This window comes from Limanda limanda, chromosome 6 (genome assembly GCF_963576545.1).
Source record: "Limanda limanda chromosome 6, fLimLim1.1, whole genome shotgun sequence".
Classification (NCBI taxonomy): Eukaryota; Metazoa; Chordata; class Actinopteri; order Pleuronectiformes; family Pleuronectidae; genus Limanda; species Limanda limanda.
The window spans coordinates 27,340,017-27,352,712 of NC_083641.1; the positions used below are offsets into that span (position 1 = coordinate 27,340,017).

Sequence of the window (12,696 nt, forward strand, 5' to 3'; positions counted from 1 at the left end):
AAACGTACAGAATAAAAACTGTTATATAAGTGTATCAACAGGTGCAGTGTGAGAATATGTGTAGTGAATGGAGTCGTTGTGTTGCACAGATGTTGTATGTTGTGTAGCTGCTGGGTCAGATGCAGTCAGCCTCTCCCTCTGCTTCCCGGGCCGGACGGAGTGAAACCATCCTTTCCACTTCCCGGCCCTCGGATCATCCGGTGCCCGTCGGTGAGCTCATGCACGTCAGCGGTGCAATCACTGTGTTCTTCAGAGAAGTGACTTTCATCTTCTCTTTAATAACACCAGACGCCTGTCACTCTCTCCTTCCTGCGGCCGCGCAGCCTCTCCTGTCTGCAGCCGCAGTTATGAAATATGCATTTAATAAGGTCCAAGTGGCTGCTGACTCGACTCTGCACGAGTCTCTGACTGAGTCGAGGAAACGAGTTTACAGCAGCTCGACGTGTCAACACCTCAATTAAAACATAAAACCCAAGACGTTGATGTGGAATACTGCTGATTTCAAGGACTCATTGAAAATGGGAGGAAAATATAAAAGATATGACGATCAGAATCACCTAATATGAGTGATATTCCAACGACCTTCTCAGGTGTGAAGCTCAAGGTCACAGTGATCACACAAAGACTTTTTTATCGAATGAACAAGTTTTCTTGAGAGCTCATTGAGGGAATTCTGTCAAATTTGGCACAAATGTTGTCACCGACTTTCAGATCCACTGATTTGATTTGAAAGGTCAAAGGTCATGGGGCCTTTAATAAATCTGATTAATAAAAAATTTTGTTCTTGAATTTCAGGCTCATTCATTTTTAATTCTGATGAATCCTATTCTTGAGAGAGGAGCAGTGATCATGAAAAGTCGACTTTCTACACTTTTGCTTTTCCAGACTTTCCAGCCACTGAATTGATTTAACTTTGCTGCCGAGTCTCAACAAGAAATTGCTGTTTTTTAGTGGCACTCTAGGATGTTTTATTATTTTCCTGTAGTTGATTTGTCTCAAGCTCGGGTCACTATAGAGTGAAATATGAAAAACCACCGAGGTTTCCTGTTCACTTGGGCTCATACGTCTCTTTTTGTCCCACTGCTGCCAACTACAAAAGTAATTTCATCAGGTAAAGGTGGAACTGCAGAGAAGATTAGACCCTGAGGAATCGCAGCATAAATCTACACACGATGTTGAACCAGAGCAGATTTTAAAATGCTGACTTCCCCTCTGTTTGTTGGTTTAATGTGATTTCTCTTTATCTGCAAACTGAGCAGTGATATTCTACATCCTGAAGGTCACACGTTTCACTTCAGAGGAGACGCCCTTGAGCAAACCACAACCCAGCTCCTGTGTAAATGCTCGTAGTCGTGATCAAACTAAAAGGTTGAGGTGTCACATGTGAAAAGAGGAAACAAAGAGTTTGGCTGGCGAGTGTAAGAGCTTTGAATCGAGTGGAGGTGACAGCAGGTGTGACAGCAGGTGGAGAGAATGAATCGATGGGTGGATTTGATCTTGTTAAGTCGAGTCAGTGGTGCGAGGCCAATTGCATAACGTGCAGCCCAAAGCTGGGTCAGAGAGGGAGGGAGGGAGGAGAGAGGGAGGGAGGTGGAGAGACAGGTGTGTGAACCATGATGAACGAGGGAGGAGGAAGAAACCCCATCTAACTTCATTAGAAAAATCACAAAAGAATTCCAAGCTGTGAGAAATGAATCACTGCCAAAGAGAAGAAATCTACACAGGTTAGGTTATGTCTCATCTGCGTTGCTGGCCAGTGGTAAATAACCGATTTTTAAACGGTTTGGTTTGTTATAAACGTCAGAGATGTTGATATGACACTGCATACTTATGAATTATTATGTTATTTTCTAAAAAAATGAATAATTGTCATAACTGCAGTGTCATAACTACTTCTCTGACGTTTATAACAAACCAATTTGTTTAAAAATCGGTGGAAAATTGAGCAAGTTATGGTTATTTACCACTACCAACACAATGTTATGGGTGAGCGAGATGGCCCTTGGTAAGATGGCCGCCATGTGCGGACGTCCGGCTCCGTCGAACAAGACATCTAGTCTTTATATATGATATCTATGGGAGGCATGAGGCATGAGGCAGGAAGCAGGAGGCAAGAGGAAGGAGGCAGGAGGAAGGAGGAAGGAGCCAGGAGGAAGGAGGCAGGAGGCAGGAGGCAGGAGAACTGTGGTTTACAGACGCTCAGAGGATTTACTGCTTTTGTCTTGGCAGAGATCCGGGAGGCGTTCAAGGTTCTGGACCGGGACGGGAACGGGTTCATCTCCAAACAGGAGCTGGGCATGGCCATGCGCTCGCTGGGTCACATGCCCAGTGAGGTGGAGCTGGCCATCATCATGCAGAGACTAGACATGGATGGTGAGTCACACACACACACACACACACACACACACACACACACACACACACACACACACACACACACACACACACACACACAGACACACACACAGGTGTAAAGTGGACTGAGTGGCACAGATTGGATTCCTCCCCTCATGTGTACACAGATATAAATACACCTTCAGCCACTGACATGGTTTCATCAACAGGAAACAGTTACAGTAAACCTCCGTGTGCACGTTTCCCATGTGACAGTTATTCATGCATTCATGCTCCGTGCACTGATTTCAATCTCGACCACTCGTCACTTCCGCTTCACACGTTAAATGTGAAACTCAAATGAAGTACGTGATATTTATAAAACATACAGACGCGTGACGTGTTGTGGTGTTGTAGGTTTTGATATCGGTTGTTCGGTGAAAACGAAATCAGACGATAAGAAGTATTCACAGCAGCAGGTGAATCTAAAAGCTGGAAGCAGAATATTGTTTAATCAACTTTTGGAGCTGATTGGTCAAAGGTCAAAGTCAAGGTCGACAGAAATATAATGTTAAAGACACATTTTTGGACTTGTCATGATAACTGATATCATGCATAGTTGTGTATTTTTGCATTTTAGGGACTATAGACATGACCTGAAGCTTATATAATCATTTATGATCATATGACAGGACTCATGGCTCCTGTCACATAATTCTGACTCTTCACCGACGACAGCCAGCGACCAGAGGCATTTTGCTTTTGAGTTTTCATCTTAAAAACACCTTGAGGGATTATTTTTCAAACATTCACTTGGACTCGAAGATGAATTGATTAGAATTCAGTGGTCGAAGGAAAACGTTTCTGTTCTTTGTCGGCGTGGAATCTGGAAAACGCCTCGAGAGAGAGAATCCTTCGAAGTTTGACCCAAATGTTTATTCAGACTCTGAAACTTCAACCTGAAATCTAAAGATCTGCCTTCCAGTGAATTCCTTCAAATTCTGACCAGTTGTGACTTTGACTCAAGAATGAACTGATTTGATTTCAGGGGTCAAAGGTCACAGTGACCTCCTATATAATACTTCTCTCTCAACACAACACCAACACGTCCGTCACACAGCGAAGCCGTCTGTATAAAATGAGATTGACATTTTAAAAAGGGAAGTCGCTTAATATTTTTGTAAGGCAGGGATTAAGAAATAGCAATATGCAAATGTCTGATCACTGGGAAAACATTCATATTCATCTTGCCGCTTCCTCAGCCTCTGATAATTGCTTCTCAGCCTCAGTGTGGAGGGAGAACTACAGTAAATTCAAGGCTGGATATTAAAGTTTCAGGAGTTAGTGTCTTTATTCCTCTTCTGACTCATGAGCTTCAGACTCTCAGGAGACCGGCGCTGCCTTCGGGCCTCGGCAGCTTCCAGAGACTTTCTGATGAAGGTCACAGCAGCTTTCTGTCTCTGAGAAGTCAGAGAAGTGAAGAGATGTTTATTTATTAACCGGGTTCCTCTGTGTGTCTCTGTGTGGAATCTTACGTGAGTTGTGAGGAAAACCTGTTTCCCATTAAAAGCACCAGAACTCGTTTCTATCGACTGATCATCAGCTGTGATATTTAATCCTCATTGAATCTGAGGACCGACCGGTTGCTCCAGTTGTTTCTTGTGTTTGATAATTCACTGAAGACGTCTCACTCAGATGATCCAACAAGTTTCACACAGACACATTCCCTTCTCTGTCATGTGTGCGGCAGAAATCAGAATAAATCTGACAGTGAATATTTCTCTGCGGAGGAGACCGACTGTGGAAGAGACGCTGGATTCCGCTATTGTTGATGTTGCTGCAACAAGGCGGCCCGAGGGCTGCTGGGAAATCAGAGACTTAAAGAGTGACATCATGATGGGGCTCTGTGGCGGCTCCAGCTTGTAGAAAATCCAAACTGGTTAATTACCTATTTAATGCTATAAAAACGTCATGATTGACAAGCAGAGAACTGTCTCACGATTGGTGAATCTCCATATATCCAATATTCTTTAGCTTCATCTTCATATGTAGGAGAAAGTGGAGCTGTTTCATCCATCTTTATTTTCAGTCTTTGTTGCAGCAGTTGATGGTTTTGTTTAGAGGAGTAAAAGGTTGAAGCAGCTCCTGTAACACGACTGATTAGTTTGATAATATGCAAAACTGAAGATGATTTAAACCCTCATCCAGATGTAAACAGCTGTTTTTACACTTTTTTTATCATTCGTTCTCCAAAGTACAATTTCCAACCACAGAATCTGTTTGCCTCCCTAATAAATAATGATTTTGTGGCATCTCAACGATATCCACACAATCTGAGTCCGTCACAGTCCGAGCTCTCTGCTCTCATCCTCTCTCTTCCTGTGTTGTGTCACAACAAAGAATCCGCTGGAAACACAACAATGAATTATTGAAGCGAGACTCGAACTCGTGCTTCCTCCAGTTGAAGACGAGTCAGATTAAAGACAGGAGGGAATGAAAAGTTAATGTTTGTCGAGCGCAGATCTAAACTTTCATTTCAAGAGAGACACGGCTTCAAGGTCACTAACACCTCAGGAGAAAGTGAAGCGCGGGCGATCGATAGTGAATCAACAAAGCGGCTGCAGCAGTGGACTCTCTCACTTCTCCTCCGAGGGCGAACGGAGCTCAATAACAATCACAGGGATGTGACGGCTGAGACGAGCAGAGAAACTCCTCGGTATCTTCTGCAGATCAGCTCGGGATCGATGGATCTGATTCTCACAGCTGCTCACAACACATCTGCACCCTTGTGTATTCTCCTTCCTTCACTTGGGTTTTCATCACCGTGACGACGGTTTCACACACAGTGAATAACCAGATATCTGACAGGACATGTTAACAGCCCATAATGTCATGAATAACATGATTGAATGGAACTTAAAACATTCATATTCCGCTTAGTTTGTGGTGGAAATGGAAAATATGTAGATATCTTTTTAATTTTCCTTATGTCAGTGTTAATGTAGCCTGTTAAAAGGTATGATTTTCACATATAAACATATAAATCCAAACTATCTCCTCTTCATGTTACCTAAAGCAGAATATACAGTGTAGATGGAATCGATGTATTTGATTCATCGAGTCCTGCATTTATCTTCTTTACTCTCTTATTTCTACTCGTGCTGCCAGGAGGGAAAGAGGCTTTATGTGATGTCATCAGGAGAATTATGAATCCAGACGAGTCATATTTTATTTCGTTGTGACTTTAAAATGTTCGACTGCCTGAGGATTAATAATGATCCCACATTTTTCATAATAATAAAGTTACACTAAATAAATGACACAGGCGAGAAGACGCTGATACGTTATCACACACAGCTCTGAAGGGCTTTTCCATTATCAGGTCCATCATCCCATAATGCATCTGGTTCTGGTTCTGGTTAAGTCTCCATAAACTCTCCTCAAACAGATGTTCAGTCTTTGTCTTCGTCCTCTGGTCCGGTTCCATTCAGCCTCTGTGTCACGGTGGTGCAGCGGTTAGTGATGTCGTCTCACAGCAGGAAAGTCCCGGTTTGAAATGTTATCCCCGTGTCTGCGTGGGTGTTTTCTCCAGATACTCCAGCTTCTTCTCACAGTTCAAAGACATGCAGATTGGAGTCAGATTAATCTAAATCCCTGCCGTCCTCAAAGGAGACAGGGAGTAGATGATGGAAGGACGTTGATGGATTAAACCTGAAGCTAGAACCAGTAAATGTGCTATAGAAAGACTTTCACGTGACATCCAGTCTTTAGTTTCAGTGGAAATACAACACATTTCACAGGTTGTGTAGCCTGATCCTTGCAAATACACAAACTCTATATCCTCCCTTACCCTTGAACCAGTTCACCCAGTCCAACGTTCTCTCTGCTGTCGTCTCTCGTTCCCTGGATCGAACACAGAGAGCAGTCAGTGGCATCAGGCGGGACAGAGCCAGCTTCCTGCTGAGAGGACTGGAGGTTCAGGGGCAGATCGAGTCGTCCTGCATCGCTGACTCTCCTCTGACAAGGTCCCGTCCTCGTCCACCGACACAGGAAGAGAAAATATAAACTTGTTTACAAAAGGGACGCGACAAACAGGGGGAATGTTAAAAAACAGCAAATAATCCTCAGTTCACTTCCTCTTGCTTTAGCTTTTATTAATCACAGCTTTAAATTCTGCTGTATATTGGAGTTCAGCTCATCTTAACATAGATTTTTCAGAACTTTCCGTTGAGTCCAAACTAAAATCACCGGAGTGAACTGATATTCCCGACGTGTGGAGAACCGGGTGGTCTGGGTCCGGACTTGCAATTGCAGGAAGTTGAGATGAAATCAAACCACAGAAGAAGAAAATGAGGAGGAAGAAGGATCGCCTGCAGTCTTCACCTCCAACGACATCATGTTTTAATGATGAGGACGTTCACTTTAATGGTTTTAGAACCATAATGATATCACAGTGGAAACGAAATTAACGAGGTGAAACGGTTTCGTTCATTTCCTCCATTAAAACAGAAACACGACTTTTATTCTACGCATCAATCAGTGTCAGGTCGGAAGGTGGAGCCCACGTCAGACGAACAGGACGCACGCGTGTCAAATTAAATTATTAGAATATCAATACTAAACAAAGACATGAACCTCGACCCAGGAGTGGAAATATGAATCTGCAGAGTTACCGGGACGTGGAGGTGAATCCTCGATCATGTGACTGAGCTCCTCTCCTGCTCGGTGCTGGCAGCGATCAGCAGGATCTCACATCAGTGTGACTGGAATCAATGATCTCTGCAGGAGCTCCGTGTTGAGAGCGACACTGTGGCTGTAAAATTTGATCCATTTCATATCCACTGGAGTAGAATAACTCTGTTTTTATCTCTGGTCTCTGCAGTGAATGCTGTATTGACCTGTGTGATTTGAGGCGTGCTGCACGGCCTCAGATAATAACCACACACACACACACACACACATATTTCTTTTTAGGGCTCAAACACTGGGAGAAATAATAACTGAGCTTCTGCAGAAATGTCTTGCAGCCCCGAAGGATTCAGTTTTGTTTCACACTAATTTAATCCAGGGAAGCTTCATTCCTGTGTCCTTGTTTTCCCCCAACACCCGACTTCACGTGATGCTTTTACACGGATTCCGCTGCAGGCTGCTGGCAGCTGAGTGCTCTGCTCAGAGGCTCATCAGCCGGAGCTGCAGGACACCAGAAGCATTTGTTAGTTTCTCTGCTCTTCCTCTTATTCCAAACCAATGGATGGATAGAGTGGGACCTGTGTTAGATGGTAAAATTGAGATTAACAGCGAGACGAGGAGCTGATCCACAGATTCAGACCCGGGAACACATCAATTATGTTTCCCTTTCTGTTTTGGAGACTTAGAAAAACCGTTCATTAGATCATGAATTTTGGGGTGAATGGGATATGTTTTTTTTTTTTGTTTGTTTTTTTACAAATATGTTTATTGAGCTTTTTATATATTGACATGGCAGCGTTGGCATCCACAAAGTTGGATATGTTTTAAGGAGTTGGTCACAAACTAAAGCTGCTTTTAGACATTTCCTCTGTATTGTCTCTGGAGGACGTGCATGTGTGAACGCAATCCTCCGAGATCCACCGGGCCTCCAAGTATAAAGTCTGTAGAAACAACAGGGGGTCGATCCCCCGCTAGATTTGCTGAATAACACAGGATTTATCTGATGCTGTTGTGCAGAAAACCTCCTGCTGAGTTGTGCATGTGTGAAAAAATGAACTTCTGGGTAAATTCCATAGCCAATTCTCCGGATTTTACCCAGAAGTCATGTCAGAAAATGACTTAACTGTCAAAATAAAGATGGACGACACATCACTACTTCTTCCTTATGTACAAAACTGAAACCACGATGTCCCGGATGTGGGTTCTGCCATGTTGGTCATTTACAGTATTAAGGTTTCACCCACTTTATATAGCATAAAATAAATAAAGCATCAGTGTGATTAAAACTGAAATGACAGAAAATACATTTGGAAAAAAGATTGTTTGTTGTTGACTTATTATTTATTGTGTCAGGTGATGGACAGGTGGACTTCAATGAGTTCATGACGATCCTCGGACCCAAGCTCCTGTCGTCTGAGACGAGAGAAGGTTTCCTGGGCAGCACAATAGACACCATCTTCTGGCAGGTGAGACTTCAGCACATCTTTCTTCCAGCGCTGGTTATAAGTTGTGTTTTAAAGAAGCAGTAACTGATCCTCTGTACTAAAGTCATGTGGTGGACAGTTAACTTCAGGCTGACTGAGTTGTTCCTCTGCATCCAGTTGTGAAAAGCATCAGCGCCACACACACCATGTGCAAGTGAGGCATTAAACACCTCAATGGTAAATGGACTGTAGTCAGGCCTTTATAGAGCTTTCACCCATTCATGCAAGCCTTCATATAACACTTCTACACACACTGTTTTTTGTCACACACAAGCGTAGTCGCACCATCTGGTCTGTGGACGAGCATCTCCACACACATTCACAGATATCAGTCCCTTTAATATGCCTGATGTTGAATTATCGTCTGGGAGATTCATGTAAAGGTCATAAAACCTCATATCTCACGATGTTAAAGAACGTGATAAACAAATCCTGGTTTGTCCTCTTTGCTCGGATCCAAGCAACGAGTTTAATAGGTTATTTTATTGCACTTGTTCCATCCTTCCAGCAGGTTTTGTGTGAATCCACTCAGCAGTCTCTGCATGATCCTGATGTCAAACAGACGATAACACAGGTGGACCGGAGCAGAACCTGAAAGTGACGCTCTAACTGGAGAATCCATGTCCACTTAAAGTTAGACTAAAGAAGAGATGATGAATTTAATTAGATTTTGAGATTGATGCTCTTCATTTCATTCTCTCCCTTCGTGAAGCTGCTCTTGTCACTGATGAAAGACGGTCTCCCACAATCAAATCAGTGATTAGAGGATTTTTACGATTCTGAAAAGTACAAATGATCTCGGGGGTTCGGCCTCGAGTGTTCAGTCCTCCCTTCTCCTCGGCACTAATGCAATCTATAAATCATGCAAAAGGAAAAAAATGCTTTATTCAACTCAGGTTTCCACACTGGCATCGGTTCCTGTGTCCTTCTGAAGGGCGGTGCCTGAGTCTCCAGCAGCTGACGTCCTCTGAGTGATATTGTGACGGATGACAGTTAAATGAGACCCGGACAGATGTGACTCTGAACATCTGTGCGGGAGACTCACATGAAATAAACAAGAGAGGAAACGTCGGAGTGAGAGCGACAGGGAGTGATGAATGAGCAGACAACAGAGAGAGAGAGTGAGGGAGGATGAAGGGAGAGAGCGGAGCGTTTGGCTCTGATCGTCACACTTTGCCGGTAACGTCCTCGTGATGTAATCATGGTCTTGACCCCGGCTTTTTCTTGGGGGGGGCAGGAGATTGTGGCGGCCTCATCGGACCCCCGCTCTGACCTTGGCTCGTGCAGAGGAGCGTCTGGCCTATAAAAGTTTTTATTCCACCCGTCTGTGTCAGGCTGATGCTCGTGGTTTGGCTGAGTTTCAGCTTTTTTTTTGTCGCTCCTCCACTTCCAAACCCACGTTTCTCCTCTGATGAATTGATGCCTGGAAGCGGGAATTGGCTGCGAACACCTCGTCTGATGTGTGGAGCAGATTCACAGGAAAGAAATGTAGTGCCGACCTGGATTCATCATGATTATTTCTCCTCACGCCTCACAGAAATGATTTGCTTGAGGTATTACAGTTGTGTGCCTAGTTTGGTTTGGTAATGGACTGTGGAGCATGACTCAGACTCGTTCTACGTGTTTGTTCTGTGTTCACTCATCCTGCAGGAAAATCTGTAGTGAAGAGAAAGTTTGGTTTTTAAATGTCTAAAAGACTTTAGATCCTGTAGAATTCCTCTGTTTGTGCTTTAGAATCAGCAGAACAATAGCTTTTATAAAAGTCATCATGCATTTTAAGTTTTCTTGACAAAATAAATCTAATTAATCGTATGCACCAGCACTGAATGAACCGTCGACTGGGACGAGTCAAGCTCACGTTTCCCCTCTAATTAAAATCCAGAAGCTCGTTAAATCAGGGCACATTGATTTATGTAAAACCAAATTATCAGAAATTGTCATCTCATTTACTTTTCATTTAAAACAGATGTAGACCGGACATTGGGGTGAAACAATTTCCTTTTAAGAGCCAGAAACCTCGAGGTAAAGCTCCACCTTACGGTCAACAAATCTATCATACTTTTAATTTAACTTTTCCTTTATATATAATACAATATATATATATAATGTTGTTGAACATATTAGTTCTGCAGATTTTCATATTATGGTTTTTGGCACATGATGTTCATCATAAGAAAAAAATGAGTGTGTCTTCCAGCCTGTTTGAGGTTTTATTTTGACCCCTAGTGGCAAAACCGTTATCCATGCAACTTAAAGTGTTTAATTCTCAGAACACACTGATTTCAAAAGTAATTAAAAAAAACATTAAAACTCACATATTATACATAATATTTAACTTGACCAAAGAGTGAAGTGAATATTTACACGAGGACGACTTATTTCAAGCAACATTTTAAAGTTCTTACAGTCGTTCAGTATAATGCTGTCAGATATAACAGCATTATACTGAATATTCTCCACATGCAACAAGAATAAATGTTTGAAGGATATGAATCACTGACACATACACTCTCTCTCTCTCTCTCTCTCTCTCTCTCTCTCTCTCTCTCTCTCTCTCTCTCTGTAGGATTTAATGATCAGTCTCTATATATGTCAATAGCTTTGCTTTTATGTTTTCTATTTTTTATATCAGAACTCTTTAATAAAAATGAAATGTTTGTTTCATGTCTATTTTTAACTTCCTCTTTAAATCTCCACCACAGTTCATCCAGTCAACACATCTTCGTTTAATCATCTTTCTTTGAAGAATACAAACCAATTAAATGTATTCAATTAAACTAGTTTATTAATGAACTGACTTACTTGGAAATTCAAAGGAAACAGTGATTTCTTATTTGTGAATAGAACTGTAGTTTCTTATCGTAGAAAACCCAGCAGCCGCAGAGAAGTGAGAACAAAACTCTTGAAGGCGTTTTTATAAAATCGTGAACTCCTTCCTGACTTCTCAATCTTTATTGAGGACAGAGTCACAGCAGAAAGGACCTGGCTCCTGTGTCGGGGTCGTTCATGGTCGTATGAGGAACAGTTTGTTGCAGAACACGAAGAAATTCACAAAACAAAAACATCCTCAACACTTTAGTTCTGCTCACTGCTTGTGTTCCTGCAAGGGGTGGGGGGGGTCTTCATGTGGTGTTCAGGTCAGGATCAGGGCGAACTTAGACGTCACGTGTTCCTGCTGCAGACAAAGGCTCCAAAAGACTCAATTTGTCCCGAAGAACCATTGCAGAACATTGCCAAGTAGGAAACTGAGATCAATGTTCTGTTCTGTTCTGTTCTGCAACTAAACAGAGTTGTCGTATTATTGCACCTATTCAAGGGATAACACATTATTTTCGTACACTGCAGGAACAAAAGCCTGCTGACATCTGAATATGCTGCCGAGTTGCAACTGAACATATCGAATATGTATTGAAACAGACAGAACAAATATCATCTAACTAGGTTCTGTTGTGCGTTCGATCCTTGTGGTATTAAAAAGCTGTGCATGATGTGGCAAGGGCAACTAATCAAGGAATAACACAGCAGTATAGAAAGCAATAGAACATATTAAATATATATGTGAGCTACAACAATCTGCCTCCGCTTGAGCTCGAGTACGTCATCATGATTTTTTTACTTTTCTGAGATGCATCTTCAGTTTGGAACAACCTGGTGTGAGCTGCATGTGAAGCATCATCATCATCACTACCATCTGGCATCAGACGCCTCACCCCACCAGGTCCAGCCTTACGATCAGAGCTGGTTAAAGTGATGTGTTGAATATTTTATTCCTCGAAGGATGTTATTAAAATTACAATGGCTCTTAATAGAAATGAAATTAACTTTTCACCCTGATTCAGCTGCAGGAGTTTTGTGATTCTTTATTAAAATTCACATCATAGATAAAACTGTCGACTCCCTCTTGAATCTTGTAGGATTTCTCCATGAAGTATTCATGTACCCTGAGGTTGTGGGGGGGCAGTACTCGCTGTGTGACCCCGGCTCGCTCACAGTCACCTCATGTGTCACATCTTCACCAGCTGGAGCAACAGGATAATGATTCACCTGCCGTCACACGCTCACTCAGTGCTATCGGCTTTTTGAACGACTTGTTAATCCAGCTAATTAACCCGCCTGGAGGATTCTGAGCTGGGAATCGAACGGCGGCAATTTAATTCTCCTCTGTTTCGCTAAATCATTATTGGCACAA

General features: G+C 42.5%; 1 protein-coding gene across 1 annotated transcript in view; it reads left to right on the forward strand.

Moving 5' to 3' along the window:
- Positions 1-12,696, forward strand: part of LOC133003018 (calcium-binding protein 8-like) — a 51,494-nt gene that overhangs the window by 17,186 nt on the left and 21,612 nt on the right. The window contains exons 4-5 of the mRNA XM_061072604.1: positions 2,230-2,373; positions 8,377-8,489. Of these exons, the coding sequence (XP_060928587.1) occupies positions 2,230-2,373; positions 8,377-8,489 (257 nt within the window). The remainder of the gene's footprint in view (positions 1-2,229; positions 2,374-8,376; positions 8,490-12,696) is intronic.